The sequence below is a fragment of the Oncorhynchus kisutch genome, unplaced genomic scaffold, assembly GCF_002021735.2.
Source record: "Oncorhynchus kisutch isolate 150728-3 unplaced genomic scaffold, Okis_V2 scaffold4024, whole genome shotgun sequence".
Taxonomy (NCBI): domain Eukaryota; kingdom Metazoa; phylum Chordata; class Actinopteri; order Salmoniformes; family Salmonidae; genus Oncorhynchus; species Oncorhynchus kisutch.
Window position 1 is genome coordinate 1 of NW_022265969.1, and position 19047 is coordinate 19047.

Sequence of the window (19047 nt, forward strand, 5' to 3'; positions counted from 1 at the left end):
CCCCACTACGTAGTGCTTGTTTAGCCAGTACATCAACATCCCCACTACGTAGTGCTTGTTTAGCCAGTACATATCAACATCCCCCTACGTAGTGCTTGTTTAGCCAGTACATCAACCTCCCCACTACGTAGTGCTTGTTTAGCAGTACATCACCTCCCCACTACGTAGTGCTTGTTTAGCCAGTACATCAACATCCCCACTACGTAGTGCTTGTTTAGCCAGTACATCAACATCCCCACTACTAAGTGCTTGTTTAGCCAGTACATCAACATCCCCACTACTCAGTGCTTGTTTAGCCAGTACATCAACTGCCTCGTTCCCCTCCACTCCTACATGAGCTGGGACCCATGTAAATATGATCTGTATACCCATTTGTTTACTCCTGCCATGGGTTTGTAGCCAACTCATAAAGCAGGTCTTGTCTGATACGTGATATAAACGACTGGAAACTCCTTAACACCCATGAATCAGAGCAAATAACTACTCTTTCTGGCATACCATCCTCCACCCACTGCAAGGCCAACAGTATGGCCATCATCTCCTCCGTACATACAGCCAGATCTGTACTACGTTTCCTGACTTTCACCCCATATTCCTGCTCTACAAACGCTGACCCAGAACATCCTGTTGATCGTGACTGAGAACAACAGAGGACTAATCACGCTGCCCTGTGGTGTACCATTATCCACCAGGTAGCTGCCGGAGAGACTTCCCCAGCCTCACATGGATAGACCTTCCAAACAGGAAATCCTTTATCCAGATGTATGTTCTTCCTCCTACCCCCGTAATATCAAGCTAAATTTACAAACCCTGCTTCCACATCATACGCCTTCTCCACATCAAAAAAAATACAGCTACAACAGTCTTCTTGTTCACCTGAGCCTTCCTGACCTCTGCTTCTAAGCAGAGCACTGGGTCCATTGTTCCCCTCCCCTTCCTGAATCCACTCTGATGTAGCGATACTAGCCCACTGCTCTCCAGGAAGTAAGTTAGCCTCTCCGTTATCATACGCTCCATAATCTTACATACATGTGATGTTAAAGGCTATTGGCTGATAGCTTGTTGGCCTCGTTGGGTCCTTCCCTGGCTTCCAAATTGGTACCACTACTGCCTCTTTCCAACTGCCTGGTAGTCCCCCCCCTACACTCTGTTGTACAACACCAATACCTTATCCAGAGCCTCATCACTAACATGGGCCAACATAATATAGCACACCTCATCTTTCTCAGGTGAAGTTAACCCAGCCTTACCTATTGCCCTTTTCACCTGTCATGGCGCATTCAACACATCATCTACATCCTCCCTCCTATCCAGCACTCCACGATACTCCGCCTCCTCTGACAAATGTACAGAGCTATGCACTGAGACGAACACTTTGGCCATCATCTCTGCTTTCTCCTCAGCTGTTACTGCCACATCCTTCCCACTCGTCAACACTGGATAATCCACTCCCCATTTTAATAATCTCCCACAGTCCTCCCACAGGGGCCGCCCTTCCAATGGTGTCACAGAACCGATGCCAACATGACGGATAGTTCTCCTCTTCAGGGATCTGGTGGTTTCCCAAACTCTGTCCTGTGTGTACGTTTTGGGCTGATTAAAATAACCAACTCATAATTACGCTTTGATGATTTGAATCAGCTATGTAGCGTTAGAGAGCAACAACCAAAACGTGCACCCAGGTCCAGAGTTTGGGCAATCCCCAGACGAGGTGAACCATCCGTCATGCAAAGAGGTCTGGTGGAGATGACGTAGATCCCCCACACAGTCGGCTGACTCTCCGCGGTAGATGGCTGTCAGTTGGGGCTAGCCAGCTAACTCACCGTTGACAACGATAACATTCAGACTATATTCACAAGACAGAAATATCAATACCAAAATGGATCAACAGTTTGAGGAAATAGATTCGTCTGGGCAGTGGCAAAACCTTTATAATGTAAGTTGGGCATTCAATGTGTTATTTTTATCCATTTTCGGTTGCTAACCTAGCTAACGTTAGTTATGTTGCTAACTAAATTGGCTAGCTATCTGCCCGGTTACTAGCTAGCAATTATGCACATTATCCATCATACTAGCTAGCACCAAACTATGTAATTTTAACGGTATATTGAATGGATAATACTAGTTAAACTGGTATTCATCCTGAAAGATAAACTAAGCTTCACAGGAGAAGAGTCAGACTTCCGGAAAACGTGCATCAACATTAGCTGGCTCGCCTGTTTCTGAGAAGTCGCAAACACTTCCTGAAATAATATGTGCGCATGTGTTGCCATATCTAGGAATCTGGGCACATTTACAGCGAAGTGGATGTCTGGAGCTCAAGTTAACAACAACCTATATAACTACCTACTCGGCCACAAGGAACACACAGTCCCGTTTTCTAGTTGTAGTTATTATGAGAGTGTTATAGTTAATGTTTGAGTTTTATATCCCTAGAGTTGAAAAATGTGTGATAGTAGTGCAGCAACAGTAGCCTTCTGTCTGTTATTACAGTTTGTTTTATACCATTCATTTTTCCCATAGGGATTTTACTATGACCAACAATGTCAGTATTACAAGAAGGTATTGCTCACTTATACCCTTTAATCATATATAATAGGAAAGCTTATTGGAAAGACACATTTTCAGAATGTTCATGTCAACAGACCTCTAGTGTTCATATCAGAATTACTTGTATAAATGGCTTTAAAAAAGGAAACCCTATTTTACAAGTGGTTCTGAAAGGTCATGAAAATACCTTTCCAATTATATATATAATGTAACCAACTTTGAAAGCACCAACACCAAGCTGTTGTTAAAAAATCGCCCATAAAGGTGCCATTGTAATGGGGCAGCTATGTTTTTGAAATGTGACTTTGGTTATAGAATCACCAAGTTACACACACACACACACACACACACACACACACACACACACACACACACACACACACACACACACACACACACACACACACAGCGAGAACAGGGTTTTAACGGGATTTGTATTTACAGGGCCATCACAGAAGTCACACATTAACCCCATAGAAGCCTTTTCCCAATATGGCCGCCCAACAACTCTATGGGGTCTTATTGGACAATTTCACACCTGTGAATGCCCAAAAATGTTCATAGTGATGGAGAATTAACAACTACATGAGGGAGACGAATCAGATATATAAAGATGTTGAATTATTCAAATAATTGTAAGAATGTAGCCAAAAATCTTTCTGAATCGCTGATTTCTGATGTTATGATCAATAATGGCAACATTTAATCGTCAAACATGTCAAATGGATATGTACATGTTTAGAGTCATGGATGTGAGTTGATTACAATGTTATCCAAGTGGCTGTTTTCATTATGAGGACTATAATCCTTCTGCCTACATTCCATTACAATGTAGTAAAATCCAGTGTTGGGCCTGTTGAGGCCAATTACATTACTTTTAGTATTATAGTAGCAGGATTATAGAGGTTCTAGGCTAGGGATAGGAGACAGGGTTATAGAGGTTCTAGGCTAGAGATAGGAGACAGGGTTATAGAGGTTCTAGGCTAGGGATAGGAGACAGGGTTATAGACAGGATTATAGAGGTTCTAGGCTAGGGATAGGAGACAGGGTTATAGAGGTTCTAGGCTAGGGATAGGAGACATGGTTATAGACAGGGTTATAGAGGTTCTAGGCTAGGGATAGGAGACATGGTTATAGAGGTTCTAGGCTAGGGATAGGAGACAGGGTTATAGAGGTTCTAGGCTAGGGGTAGGAGACAGGGTTATAGAGGTTCTAGGCTAGGGATAGGAGACAGGGTTATAGAGGTTCTAGGCTAGGGGTAGGAGACAGGGTTATAGACAGGGTTATAGAGGTTCTAGGCTAGGGGTAGGAGACAGGGTTATAGAGGTTCTAGGCTAGGGATAGGAGACAGGGTTATAGAGGTTCTAGGCTAGGGATAGGAGACATGGTTATAGACAGGGTTATAGAGGTTCTAGGCTAAGGGTAGGAGACAGGGTTATAGAGGTTCTAGGCTAGGGATAGGAGACAGGGTTATAGAGGTTCTAGGATAGGAGACAGGGTTAAAGAGGTTATAGGATAGGAGGCAGGGTTATAGAGGTTCTAGGCTAGGGATATGAGACAGGCTTAGAGGTTCTAGGCTAGGGATAGGAGACAGGGTTATAGACAGGGTTAGAGATTCTAGGCTAGGGATAGGAGACAGGGTTATAGAGGTTCTAGGCTAGGGATAGGAGACAGGGTTATAGAGGTTCTAGGATAGGAGACAGGGTTATAGAGGTTCTAGGCTAGGGATAGGAGACAGGGTTATAGAGGTTCTAGGCTAGGGATAGGAGACAGGGTTATAGAGGTTCTAGGCTAGGGATAGGAGACAGGGTTATAGAGGTTCTAGGCTAGGGATAGGAGACAGGGTTATAGAGGTTCTAGGCTAGGGATAGGAGACAGGGTTATAGAGGTTCTAGGCTAGGGGTAGGAGACAGGGTTATAGAGGTTCTAGGCTAGGGATAGGAGACAGGGTTATAGAGGTTCTAGGCTAGGGATAGGAGACAGGGTTATAGACAGGGTTAAAGAGGTTCTAGGCTAGGGATAGGAGACAGGGTTATAGACAGGGTTATACCCAGTAGTAAGCTGACCTAGGTAATTAGTTAGGTAGTGTATACCCAGTAGTAAGCTGACCTAGGTAAATAGTTAGGTAGTGTATACCCAGTAGTAAGCTGACCTAGGTAATTAGTTAGGTAGTGTATACCCAGTAGCAAGCTGACCTAGGTAAATATTTAGGTAGTGTATACCCAGTAGCAAGCTGACCTAGGTAAATAGTTAGGTAGTGTATACCCAGTAGTAAGCTGACCTAGGGAATTAGTTAGGTAGTGTATATCCAGTAGTAAGCTGACCTAGGTAATTAGTTAGGTAGTGTATACCCAGTAGTAAGCTGACCTAGGTAAATAGTTAGGTAGTGTATACCCAGTAGTAAGCTGACCTAGGTAAATAGTTAGGTAGTGTATACCCAGTAGTAAGCTGACCTAGGTAAATAGTTAGGTAGTGTATACCCAGTAGTAAGCTGACCTAGGTAAATAGTTAGGTAGTGTATACCCAGTAGTAAGCTGACCTAGGTAAATAGTTAGGCAGTGTATACCCAGTAGTAAGCTGACCTAGGTAAATAGTTAGGTAGTGTATACCCAGTAGTAAGCTGACCTAGGTAAATAGTTAGGTAGTGTATACCCAGTAGCTGACCTAGGTAATTAGTTAGGTAGTGTATACCCAGTAGCTGACCTAGGTAAATAGTTAGGTAGTGTATACCTAGTAGCTGACCTAGGTAATTAGTTAGGTAGTGTATACCCAGTAGTAAGCTGACCTAGGTAATTAGTTAGGTAGTGTATATCCAGTAGCTGACCTAGGTAATTAGTTAGGTAGTGTATACCCAGTAGTTGCTGTAGCTCAGACCTGTACACATTTAAATGAAAGTCGTATTGACAGTCGCTGACTGGTATTTGTTCTCGTTCTTTCTCAGGAAATCCGAAACCAAGCGAGCGACTACTCATGTAAGGTGGCAAAACTCCCAGAGAATCAGAATCGAAACCGATATAGAGATGTCAGCCCCTGTAAGTATTATCAATGTGGTGAATGTTTACACCTTGACGAGTCGCAAATAGTTTTCATTTACACATTTTAAATATATCTGGTTTCAGATGATCACAGTCGCGTTAAACTTGAAAACTCTGAAAATGACTACATCAATGCAAGTCTAGTCATGGTGGAGGAAGCCCAAAGAACCTATATTCTGTCTCAGGTCAGTACATACAAGTAGCTCAGACATTTCCATTCATTCTGTACTGATCACTGAAATGAGATTTACACTCAACATGTACTAAGGATTGTGTATCTACATGTTAAGGGTTGGTCTGTGTTTCAGTTGGTGATGAAGCAGTGTGTTGTGTTTTCTCCCAAAGGGCCCCTTGAAGAACACCTGCGGTCACTTCTGGTTGATGGTCTGGGAGCAGAACTCCAAAGCTGTTATCATGCTGAACAGAATCCTAGAGAAGGGGTCTGTAAGTAGCCGACATACATGTTATCAACAGAATCCTAGAGAAGGGGTCTGTAAGTAGCCTACATACATGTTATCAACAGAATCCTAGAGAAGGGGTCTGTAAGTAGCCTACATGCTGTTATCATGCTGAACAGAATCCTAGAGAAGGGATCTGTAAGTAGCCTACATGCATGTTGTCAACAGAATCCTAGAGAAGGGATCTGTAAGTAGCCTACATACATGTTATCAACAGAATCCTAGAGAAGGGGTCTGTAAGTAGCCTACATGCATGTTATCAACAGAATCCTAGAGAAGGGGTCTGTAAGTAGCCTACATACATGTTATCATGCTGAACAGAATCCTAGAGAAGGGGAACAGACTGACTGATGTATTGTCCCCCCCCCCAACAGGAGAAGTGTTCTCAGTACTACAGCTGACTGATGTATTGTCCCCCCCCCAACAGGAGAAGTGTCCTCAGTACTACAGCTGAATGATGTATTGTCCCCCCCCCCCAACAGGAGAAGTGTCCTCAGTACTACAGCTGAATGATGTATTGTCCCCCCCCCCCAACAGGAGAAGTGTCCTCAGTACTACAGCTGACTGATGTATTGTCCCCCCCCCCCCCCCCCCCCCAACAGGAGAAGTGTGCTCAGTACTACAGCTGACTGATGTATTGTCCCCCCCCCCAACAGGAGAAGTGTCCTTAGTTGTCCCCCCCCCAACAGGAGAAGTGTGCTCAGTACTACAGCTGACTGATGTATTGTCCCCCCCCCCCAACAGGAGAAGTGTCCTCAGTACTACAGCTGACTGATATATTGTCCCCCCCCCCAACAGGAGAAGTGTCCTCAGTACTACAGCTGACTGATGTATTGTCCCCCCCCCCCCCCAACAGGAGAAGTGTCCTCAGTACTACAGCTGACTGATGTATTGTCCCCCCCCCCAACAGGAGAAGTGTCCTCAGTACTACAGCTGACTGATGTATTGTCCCCCCCCCCCAACAGGAGAAGTGTCCTCAGTACTACAGCTGACTGATGTATTGTCCCCCCCCCCAACAGGAGAAGTGTCCTCAATACTACAGCTGACTGATGTATTGTCCCCCCCCCAACAGGAGAAGTGTGCTCAGTACTACAGCTGACTGATGTATTGTCCCCCCCCCCAACAGGAGAAGTGTTCTCAGTACTACAGCTGACTGATGTTTTGTCCCCCCCCAACAGGAGAAGTGTCCTCAGTACTACAGCTGACTGATGTATTGTCCCCCCCCCCCCCCCCCCAACAGGAGAAGTGTCCTCAGTACTACAGCTGACTGATGTTTTGTCCCCCCCCAACAGGAGAAGTGTGCTCAGTACTGGCCTACAGCTGAGGAACAGCAGCTGTCTTACACGGACACAGGGTTTGTCGTGACATTAGTGAAGGAAGAGGACAAGTCCAACTACATCGTACGAGTGTTGGAGCTGAGGAACACAGAGGTGAGCTCTTCGTCTCCGCAGACTCTGTGTCATGAGGACGTTGCTGTTAGCAACAGTCACCGTAATAAAACGACATGTCTTTTATCCAGACAGGAGGAACCACAGAGATATACCACTTTCACTACACCACCTGGCCTGACTTTGGCGTCCCAGAATCCCCGGCCTCTTTCCTCAACTTCCTGGTCAAGGTGCGGGAGTCTGGCTCATTGGGGCCGGAGCACGGGCCCTCCGTGGTCCACTGCAGCGCTGGGATTGGACGCTCAGGGACCTTCTCGTTGGTCGACACGTGTCTCATCCTGGTAACATCAATACTTCCTGTTTTTACATTGTAATTGAATCCCCGAGGGTTGGTATGAAAGTAGACTAGCTTCCTGTTCAGGGGTTGTCCTTGGACATTGAGCCTGTTCCCGCTACAGATACAGGAGATTCTGTCTCGGACAAGGCTCTACTACGTGGTGTTTCACATCAGCTCCAGGTCAAACTGTATTTTGATGTTTTTATTTCACCTTTATTTAACCAGGTAGGCCAGGTGAGAACACCTTTATTTAACCAGGTAGGCCAGGTGAGAACACCTTTATTTAACCAGGTAGGCCAGGTGAGAACACCTTTATTTAACCAGGTAGGCCAGGTGAGAACACCTTTATTTAACCAGGTAGGCCAGGTGAGAACACCTTTATTTAACCAGGTAGGCCAGGTGAGAACACCTTTATTTAACCAGGTAGGCCAGGTGAGAACACCTTTATTTAACCAGGTAGGCCAGGTGAGAACACCTTTATTTAACCAGGTAGGCCAGGTGAGAACACCTTTATTTAACCAGGTAGGCCAGGTGAGAACACCTTTATTTAACCAGGTAGGCCAGGTGAGAACACCTTTATTTAACCAGTTAGGCCAGGTGAGAACACCTTTATTTAACCAGGTAGGCCAGGTGAGAACACCTTTATTTAACCAGGTAGGCCAGGTGAGAACACCTTTATTTAACCAGGTAGGCCAGGTGAGAACACCTTTATTTAACCAGGTAGGCCAGGTGAGAACACCTTTATTTAACCAGGTAGGCCAGGTGAGAACACCTTTATTTAACCAGGTAGGCCAGGTGAGAACACCTTTATTTAACCAGGTAGGCCAGGTGAGAACACCTTTATTTAACCAGGTAGGCCAGGTGAGAACACCTTTATTTAACCAGGTAGGCCAGGTGAGAACACCTTTATTTAACCAGGTAGGCCAGGTGAGAACACCTTTATTTAACCAGGTAGGCCAGGTGAGAACACCTTTATTTAACCAGTTAGGCCAGGTGAGAACACCTTTATTTAACCAGGTAGGCCAGGTGAGAACACCTTTATTTAACCAGGTAGGCCAGGTGAGAACACCTTTATTTAACCAGGTAGGCCAGGTGAGAACACCTTTATTTAACCAGGTAGGCCAGGTGAGAACACCTTTATTTAACCAGTTAGGCCAGGTGAGAACACCTTTATTTAACCAGGTAGGCCAGGTGAGAACACCTTTATTTAACCAGGTAGGCCAGGTGAGAACAAGTTCTCATTTACAACTGGGACCTGGCCAAGATAAAGCAAAGCAGTACGACACAAACAACAACACAGAGTTAAACATAAACAAACGTACAGTCAATAACACAATAGAAAGATCTGTATACAGTGTGTGCAAATGTAGAAGAGTAGGGAGGTAGGCAATAAACAGGCCATAGAGGTGAAAATAATTACAATTTAGTATTAATACTGGAGTGATAGATGTGCAGATGATGATGTGCAAGTAGAGATACTGGGGTGCAAAAGAGCAAGAGGATAAGTAACAATATGGGGATGAGGTAGTTGGGTGGGCTATTTACAGATGGGCTGTGTCTCCAGGCTAAATGTACTGTTCAGCATTATGTAGACCAGCCGGTCTTGTCCCTGGTGTTGTGGGTGAAGTCATTCTCTCTCTCCTGTCCAGATGGACAAGAGGAAGGACTCGTCGTCAGTGGACATTCTGAGAGTTCTGCTGGACATGAGGGAGTACCGGATGGGTCTGATCCAGACTCCTGACCAGCTACGCTTCTCCTACAGGGCTGTCCTGGAGGGAGCCAAGAGCATCATGGGAGACTGCTCTGCACAGGTAAACACCACTAACCCTAACCACACACCTAGCTAGCTGGAGGGAGCCAAGAGCATCATGGGAGACTGCTCTGCACAGGTACACACTGTAACTAGTGTAAGGGATGAGTCCTGTGTCACCGTGAAACGATTTGGGGGGTTGTGACACTGTACAGGGTCATTCTGGGGCGGCAGGTAGCCTAGTAGTTAGAGTGTTGGACTAGTAACCGAAAGGTTGCAAGATCGAATCCCAGAGCTGACAACGTAAAAATCTGCTGTTTTGCCCCTGAACAAGGCAGTTAACCCACTGTTCCTAGGCCGTCATTGAAAATAAGAATTTGTTCTTAACTGACTTGCCGAGTTAAATAAAGGTAAAATAAAAAAATATTGCCGTATCGGAGAGTAGAGGACTGTCAATGTGAAACTAGACATGAGCAGAACTGTGTCTTCATTAACTACTGTCCTGTCTGTCTGTCTGGGGAGCTGTTGGTCATTAACTACTGTCCTGTCTGTCTGTATGAGTGGCTGTTGGTCATTAACTACTGTCCTGTCTGTCTGTATGAGTGGCTGTTGGTCATTAACTACTGTCCTGTCTGTCTGTATGAGTGGCTGTTGGTCATTAACTACTGTCCTGTCTGTCTGTCTGGGGAGCTGTTGGTCATTAACTACTGTCCTGTCTGTCTGTCTGGGGAGCTGTTGGTCATTAACTACTGTCCTGTCTGTCTGTCTGGGGAGCTGTTGGTCATTAACTACTGTCCTGTCTGTCTGTATGAGTGGCTGTTGGTCATTAACTACTGTCCTGTCTGTCTGTCTGTCTGGGGAGCTGTTGGTCATTAACTACTGTCCTGTCTGTCTGTATGAGTGGCTGTTGGTCATTAACTACTGTCCTGTCTGTCTGTCTGGGGAGCTGTTGGTCATTAACTACTGTCCTGTCTGTCTGTCTGTATGAGTGGCTGTTGGTCATTAACTACTGTCCTGTCTGTCTGTCTGGGGAGCTGTTGGTCATTAACTACTGTCCTGTCTGTCTGTCTGGGGAGCTGTTGGTCATTAACTACTGTCCTGTCTGTCTGTCTGTATGAGTGGCTGTTGGTCATTAACTACTGTCCTGTCTGTCTGTCTGGGGAGCTGTTGGTCATTAACTACTGTCCTGTCTGTCTGTCTGGGGAGCTGTTGGTCATTAACTACTGTCCTGTCTGTCTGTCTGTCTGGGGAGCTGTTGGTCATTAACTACTGTCCTGTCTGTCTGTATGAGTGGCTGTTGGTCATTAACTACTGTCCTGTCTGTCTGTATGAGTGGCTGTTGGTCATTAACTACTGTCCTGTCTATCTGTCTGGGGAGCTGTTGGTCATTAACTACTGTCCTGTCTGTCTGTATGAGTGGCTGTTGGTCATTAACTACTGTCCTGTCTGTCTGTCTGGGGAGCTGTTGGTCATTAACTACTGTCCTGTCTGTCTGTATGAGTGGCTGTTGGTCATTAACTACTGTCCTGTCTGTCTGTCTGGGGAGCTGTTGGTCATTAACTACTGTCCTGTCTGTCTGTCTGTATGAGTGGCTGTTGGTCATTAACTACTGTCCTGTCTATCTGTATGAGTGGCTATTGGTCATTAACTACTGTCCTGTCTGTCTGTCTGGGGAGCTGTTGGTCATTAACTACTGTCCTGTCTGTCTGTATGAGTGGCTATTGGTCATTAACTACTGTCCTGTCTGTCTGTCTGGGGAGCTGTTGGTCATTAACTACTGTCCTGTCTGTCTGTCTGGGGAGCTGTTGGTCATTAACTACTGTCCTGTCTGTCTGTCTGGGGAGCTGTTGGTCATTAACTACTGTCCTGTCTGTCTGTCTGGGGAGCTGTTGGTCATTAACTACTGTCCTGTCTGTCTGTCTGGGGAGCTGTTGGTCATTAACTACTGTCCTGTCTGTCTGTCTGTATGAGTGGCTGTTGGTCATAAACTACTGTCCTGTCTGTCTGTATGAGTGGCTATTGGTCATTAACTACTGTCCTGTCTGTCTGTCTGGGGAGCTGTTGGTCATTAACTACTGTCCTGTCTGTCTGTCTGGGGAGTTGTTGGTCATTAACTACTGTCCTGTCTGTCTGTATGAGTGGCTGTTGGTCATTAACTACTGTCTGTCTGTCTGTATGAGTGGCTGTTGGTCATTAACTACTGTCCTGTCTGTCTGTATGAGTGGCTGTTGGTCATTAACTACTGTCCTGTCTGTCTGTCTGGGGAGCTGTTGGTCATTAACTACTGTCCTGTCTGTCTGTCTGAGGAGCTGTTGGTCATTAACTACTGTCCTGTCTGTCTGTACAGAGCCAGAAGAGAGAGCTGTCCAGAGAGGACAGAGCGACAGTATGTGATTCACCGCCTTCCCCCCCTCCCAGGTGGCTCTCTGACACCCCCGCCCCCCCTCTACCCCCACCACGGCCTTTAGCCGCCCCCGCCCCCCCTCTACCCCCACCACGGCCTTTAGACGCCCCCGCCCCCCCTCTACCCCCACCACGGCCTTTAGACGCCCCCGCCCCCCCTCTACCCCCACCACGGCCTTTAGACGCCCCCCCGTCCCCTCTACCCCCGCCACGGCCTTTAGACGCCCCCCAGTCCCCCAGTCGGCCCTCAGAAAAGCCCAACGGCCAGCCACTGCCCTGTGTGGAGCCTGAGCCTGTGGCGTTGTCCAGAGAGGACCGGACATCAGGAGACGGGACAGATCCAGACAGATCAGAGAAGGACCTGGCGGAGGTGCCAAGGTCAGTACACCTCGAGGTGTATTCCCCTCTACTGCTTCTCTCTATTGTCTGCTTAACTCCTCCTACTGAAGCTGGCTGTGGGCCTTCAGTGCTGGGCAGACTGTTTAGATGGCATTCAATTAGGACCCTTCCAGACTCACATGTTTAGATGGCATTCAATTAGGACTCCCCCAGGCTCACATGTTTAGATGGCATTCAATTAGGACCCTTCCAGACTCAAATGTTTAGATGGCATTCAATTAGGACCCTTCCAGACTTACATGTTTAGATGGCATTCAATTAGGACCCTTCTAGACTCAAATGTTTAGATGGCATTCAATTAGGACCCTTCCAGACTCAAATGTTTAGATGGCATTCAATTAGGACCCTTCCAGACTTACATGTTTAGATGGCATTCAATTAGGACCCTTCCAGACTCAAATGTTTAGATGGCATTCAATTAGGACCCTTCCAGACTTGCATGTTTAGATGGCATTCAATTATGACCCTTCCAGACTCCCATGTTTAGATGGCATTCAATTAGGACCCTTCCAGACTCCCATGTTTAGATGGCATTCAATTAGGACCCTTCCAGACTCCCATGTTTAGATTGCATTCAATTAGGACCCCTCCAGACTCACATGTTTAGATGGCATTCAATTAGGACCCTTCCAGACTCCCATGTTTAGATGGCATTCAATTAGGACCCTTCCAGACTTCTCTAACCATGTAATGAAACCCTCATCTTATTATCTTATTCCAGTCTGAGGAAGAGACACAGGGAGGAGCGTATCGCCTGCACGGCCCAGAAGCTTCACCTGATGAAACAGAGACTGACGAACACAGAGAGGCAGAGAGAACGCTGGCTGTACTGGAGGCCTGTGCTGCTCAACATGGGGGCTGGAGCTGCCGTGGCCCTAGGGCTAGTGGTGGTTTGGCTCTTCTCCCAGTGATTTCCCTCCCTCTGTCAGAGCTGCCGTGGCCCTGGGGCTAGTGGTGGTTTGGCTCTTCCCCCAGTGATTTCCCTCCCCCTGTCAGAGCTGCTGTGGCCCTGGGGCTAGTGGTGGTTTGGCTCTTCTCCCAGTGATACCCCCTCCCCCTCTGTCTTTTTTGCACCAGTACCTGGCACACGGTACCCTCTCTCTCTCTCTGTAAGATACATTCTCATGGTCTGTTTGTGCATAACAGGGGTATTTATTTCTACAAGTCAAAACCAAGATTGGGGTCAATTCCATTTTTGATTCCTGTCAATTCAGGAAGTACACTGAAATTCCACATTTCAATTCTCTTCAAGCTTTTAAAAAAAATGATTTAACATTTAGAATTTAGTTTTGCTTTCTGAACTGAAATGGTGTTGAACTCAACCCTGGTGGAAAGGTCAGAGCACTAGATCAAACCGTCCCGGTGTATATTTTGGTTCCTGTTTAAAGATCTTGGTGGTAACATCTTCTCTCAGGCTGTTGGTGCTCCAGTTGGCAGCACCTGATGAATGTACTGTCTGAAACCCCCCCTATGCAGCAGCAACAGACATCATGTGCAAAAGGCTCAGTACAAAACAACAACATCATCTTGACCTTTTTACTTTCGTTCATTCTTTTTATTTCATTTTAAAAGGTCAGATTGTTTCATTGATATGATTGATGTACGTATTTGACAGGAAGCAATTCAAAGGCTGTTTCACCTCTTTTTTGGGGGATCCTCTCATAGAGCAACAGGAACATAGAGGTCAGAGGTCAGCAGTAGAACTGTTCTCTAACCAACAACATACTTTGTTCTTCATAATGCTGATGGTGCTTTGACATGTGTTCCTGACCAGACACGGTTCTTCCGTTGTGTCAGCAGGGTCCGGACCAGGCAGAGTTTGGTCTGAACGGTCAGCAGGGCCCAGAGCGGGCAGAGTTTGGTCTGAACGGTCAGCAGGGCCCGGACCGGGCAGAGTTTGGTCTGAACGGTCAGCAGGGCCCGGACCGGCAGAGTTTGGTCTGAACGGTCAGCAGGGCCCGGACCGGGCAGAGTTTGGTCTGAATGGTCAGCAGGGCCCGGACCAGGCAGAGTTTGGTCTGAACGGTCAGCAGGGCCCGGACCGGGCAGAGTTTGGTCTGAACGGTCAGCAGGGCCCGGACCGGGCAGAGTTTGGTCTGAACGGTCAGCAGGGCCCGGACCGGGCAGGGTTTGGTCTGAACGGTCAGCAGGGCCCGGACCGGGCAGAGTTTGGTCTGAACGGTCAGCAGGGCCCGCAGCGGGCAGAGTTTGGTCTGAACGGTCAGCAGTCTGGTCTCTACCTACCAACCCACGTTGTTGTGTACCGGGTCCATACAGCGGGTTCCCCCTGGTCCGTTAGTCTGGTCTCTACCTACCAACCCACGTTGTTGTGTACCGGGTCCATACAGCGGGTTCCCCCTGGTCCGTTAGTCTGGTCTCTACCTACCAACCCACGTTGTTGTGTACCGGGTCCATACAGCGGGTTCCCCCTGGTCCGTTAGTCTGGTCTCTACCTACCAACCCACTGGGTTACATTCTACTGGCAGCTGATCCAGGATGTCTCTCCTGGTGGACTTCTCAGCTAGCTAGCTTGTGCAAAGTCTGCTTATGAGGTTATATCTGATATGACAAGTTTTGCTAACCTGAGTTTATTTTATTTAGTTGTAGTATTATTAATCTGATGCTGACTGACTGGCTGACTGGCTGGCTGGCTGGCTGGATGGCTGACTGACTGGCTGGCTGACTGGCTGGCTGGCTGACTGACTGGCTGACTGACTGGCTGGATGGCTGACTGACTGACTGACTGGATGGCTGACTGGCTGATGCCCAGCAGACAGTAAGGAGAAGTGATGTATAACAGTAGCCTTGGTCTCTGTGTTGCAGCATGGACAGAGAAACGTGTGTGTGTGTGTGTGTGTGTGTGTGTTGCAGCAGCAGGTTTGGTCAAAGCACCTGCCAGTCCAAGGTTAAGGAAATGAATGTTGTTCAAAGAAAGCTCGGTGACAATATGATGTGGTTGTATCTTTTACTCTGTTGCTTTTAAACCCCCAAAATACTTGAATGTGCCTTTACTGTAGTCCCAGGGTTTCCATAGTAACGTGGTAGGGAATGGAGCGCTGTTTGCTATTAGGACAGTGTGACAGAGTTGACTTCATATACCCTGAATGGTCATTGTCACTGTTGATCAAAAATAAACCGTGTGGCTAACTCAAATAGGAATGTATGGTTGTATGGGCCCATGGTCGCGTACCAAATGTGTTGTTAGCATGTACTGACCTAGGATGTCTTCTTTATGTCGTCCCAGGTACTCACTCCTTGTGATAGAATGACTCATTGGTTACGTTCTTAGTGGTGCCCTATTCTCTTAATAGTGTACTACTTTTGGCTCTGGTCTAAAGTAGTGCACTATATAGGGGAAAGGGTTCCATAGGGCTCTGGTCAATAGTAGTGCACTATATAGGGGAAAGGGTTGCCATAGGGCTCTGGTCTAAAGTAGTGCACTATATAGGGGAAAGGGTTGCCATAGGGCTCTGGTCTAAAGTAGTGCACTATATAGGGGAAAGGGTTGCCATAGGGCTCTGGTCAATAGTAGTGCACTATATAGGGGAAAGGGTTGCCATAGGGCTCTGGTCAATAGTAGTGCACTATATAGGGGAAAGGGTTGCCGTAGGGCTCTGGTCAATAGTAGTGCACTATATAGGGGAAAGGGTTGCCATAGGGCTCTGGTCAATAGTAGTGCACTATATAGGGGAAAGGGTTGCCATATGGCTCTGGTCAATAGTAGTGCACTATATAGGGGAAAGGGTTGCCATAGGGCTCTGGTCTATAGTAGTGCACTATATAGGGGAAAGGGTTGCCATAGGGCTCTGGTCTATAGTAGTGCACTATATAGGGGAAAGGGTTGCCATAGGGCCCTGGTCAATAGTAGTGCACTATATAGGGGAAAGAGTTCCATTTGGGACTCCAACATTGTGATGACACTGGACGATCCTCCACCATTGGTTATGGTTTAGGCAGGTAATGCTGGCCTCGGTAATGCTGGCCTCGGAAATGCTGGTCCTCGGTAAATTACTGGCCTCGGTAAATACTGGCCTCGGTAAATACTGGCCTCGGTAAATACTGGCCTCGGTAATGCTGGCCTCGGTAATACTTGGCTCAGTAATACTGGCCTCTGTAATGCTGGCCTCGGTAATGCTGGCCTCTGTAATGCTGGCCTCGGTAATGCTGGTCTCGGTAATACTTGGCTCAGTAATACTGGTCTCGGTAATACTGGGCTCGGTAATACTTGGCTCGGTAATACTGGCCTCGGTAATGCTGGCCTCAGAACAGCATGGACCATAACATTTGTTTGTTGTTTCCCATGAGATTCAGGTGAGTTTTGTAACTGTGCAGTCACAACCTGACTGATAATGTTTAAAAAACAACCTGAACTTGTCCAATAAAATGTATTTTTTAAACCGTACATGCTTATGGCTGAGTTGATCCGCTTTCAATCAGTGATGCTTCTACACAGGTCTTAGAAGGAACTGAAATCCCGTGTTCATTTAGAAGGGACAGATGTGATTGGAGCTGAAATCCCGTGTTCATTTAGAAGGGAGAGATGTGATTGTATACAAATGTAAGCGGTTTACAAATTGACAGCAAGAAGCCCACACAGATCATGTTTGACTAAAATATATTTTCAGTCTACAAATGATTTGTAATTATGTTCCCCCCGATTTTAAATATACTCAAATATCAAAAGTAAAAATATAAATCATTTCAAATTCCTTATATTAAGCAGAGCAGACGGCAAAATGTTCTTGTTTTTAACATTTGCGGATAGCCAGGGGCACACTCCAACATAATTGACAAAAGATGCATTTGTGTTCAGTGAGTCTGCTAGATCAGAGGCAGCAGGGATGACCAGGTGTTCTCCTGATACCTGTGTGAATTGGACTGTTTTCCTAACAAGGGAAAATGTATGGAGTAAAAAGTACATGATTTTCTTTAGGAATGTAGGTAAGTAAAACTTTTCAAAAATGTATATACTAGTATAGGCAAGTTTCTCATGAAGTCAGAGGCAGGCTGCTGTTGTTGATCCTAGTTTGTCTGTAACGTCAAATTAAAAGTGATCATACTTATGTATTGATAGTACCGTTTTTTTTTGCTTCTCATGTTTGGGTTCCCTGTGTTGCCAATCTGAAATGTGAGAGATATGGTAGCCTAATCTTTGGCATGTTTTAATCATTTACACTATTTATCGTCAAGGGGTGTAGCGCTTGTTTCGGGCCGCAGATGGAGCCGGTCGCTGTAGTGGTCTCTTCCCGTTCTGTCTCCACAGCGGTTCTCTCACTAGCCTGCCGGGGCAGCCGAATGACACAGACACCAGATAAACGGAATATATTTTAAACGTTATCCGGGTGAGCGAGTTATAAAGCATATGGTATGAAACACCAAGAAGCGGGGGGAGTAAATGTAGTATTGTTGTTGTTGACGTTTTGATAGTTTAATTAGTTGATCCGTTAGCATAGAAGCTAACGTTAGCTCCAGTCAAGCTAGCCTGGGGGGTGTCATGGCAACAGGACCAACGAGCGACTGTTCACACAGAGTGGAAACAGGAACACATCACTTCCTGTTTTTAGGGAAAGGTTGACAATTATATGATGAATGTATCTATGAGATAAGATGAGGATGTATACCTTTTTACAAATAGTTTTTAGTATGTTGGCTATTTAGAATTGTATATGAGTATCCAAGTCAGCTGAATAAGAGAGAGACAACTGTATTGAAGAGAGAAGCCCCTGATAAATTATTTTAAATCTTCATTGTTTCAGACTCCATTCATTCTTCTCACCATACCCTGTCCAGGTCCCAAGGTTTAATAGGGTACACTACTAGACCATGTTGTGGGTTTTCACTGAGTTAACAGGGTTTAAGAGGGTACACTACACAACTAGACCATGTCTGCTGTGGTTTTTCACTGAGTTAACAGGGTTTAAGAGGGTACTACGCTTTGCCATTGCAGAGCTAGTAGTCAATGTTGCATTGTGTGAGTATCATAAATTACTAGGTTTTTTGGTCACTTTACCCCAAAAATGGTGGGACACAGACCACCATAATACATTGTATACAACTACCATGCTTTCATGTTTCACCACATGCTGCTAGTACAAAACCATGGTGTTTTTTACATCGCTGTACCATGGTTCATTTTACCATGGTAGCTAATACCATGTAACAAATGTTTTTGGGGTCACTACCATGGCAGTAAAATACCATGGTATTTTCCTGCTGTAGTAGTACAATGAAAAAACTACCATGGTACGATCATGTTTTTTTGGTCACTACCATGGCAGGAAAATTCCATGGCATTTGCATCAGTACCAAGGTATTTTCCTGCCATGGTAGTGCCCCCAAAACCATAATAGTAATGTTATCATGGTATTTATTGTTTTATTTTACTACCATGGTACATTTTCGTAAGGGACCAACTTTACCACGATGCATGTACAGTGAAGTAATACAAATACATGTGATTTTAGAGGCTCTCTCAATGATTGATTGCATAATGTACCCTAAATATTTCAGCTTGTGAGTGTGTGATATGGGGGTTGGAGCTATGTTTTACTTCTAAACAATGGCAACAGCGCCATGTTGATCTGAGCCTTGCTGTCGAAAAAACATATTAGTGTCCGACTTTCATCAGTTGCAGAAACACCTGCCCTGAATTCATCTTCCTCAACTTTCGTTTTCACTCGGTTGTTTTCGCCATTACGTCGATGCACGGCGCGGCCCATCGATGACG

The 19047-nt window shown here is 46.0% G+C and overlaps 1 protein-coding gene across 1 annotated transcript; it reads left to right on the forward strand.

The window, feature by feature from the left end:
- Positions 1–1527: 1527 nt before the first annotated feature.
- LOC116373138 (tyrosine-protein phosphatase non-receptor type 2-like) lies at positions 1528–18065 on the forward strand. The gene is made up of 9 exons (XM_031821862.1): positions 1528–1936; positions 5492–5582; positions 5670–5770; positions 5931–6029; positions 7336–7473; positions 7563–7772; positions 9418–9579; positions 11866–12299; positions 13042–18065. Exons 1-9 carry the CDS (start codon positions 1880–1882, stop codon positions 13229–13231), a joined length of 1482 nt encoding a protein of 493 aa, XP_031677722.1. The 5' UTR covers positions 1528–1879; the 3' UTR covers positions 13232–18065.
- The last annotated feature ends 982 nt before the right edge of the window (positions 18066–19047 follow it).

Excerpts from the sequence above, each read along its gene's own strand:
- LOC116373138 (XM_031821862.1), top strand. The coding sequence starts at position 1,880 with ATGGATCAACAGTTTGAGGAAATAGATTCGTCTGGGCAGTGGCAAAAC. Across the intron at positions 5,771-5,930 it reads GAACCTATATTCTGTCTCAG|GGCCCCTTGAAGAACACCTG; the intron begins GTCAGTACATAC and ends TTTCTCCCAAAG. Across the intron at positions 12,300-13,041 it reads GACCTGGCGGAGGTGCCAAG|TCTGAGGAAGAGACACAGGG; the intron begins GTCAGTACACCT and ends ATCTTATTCCAG.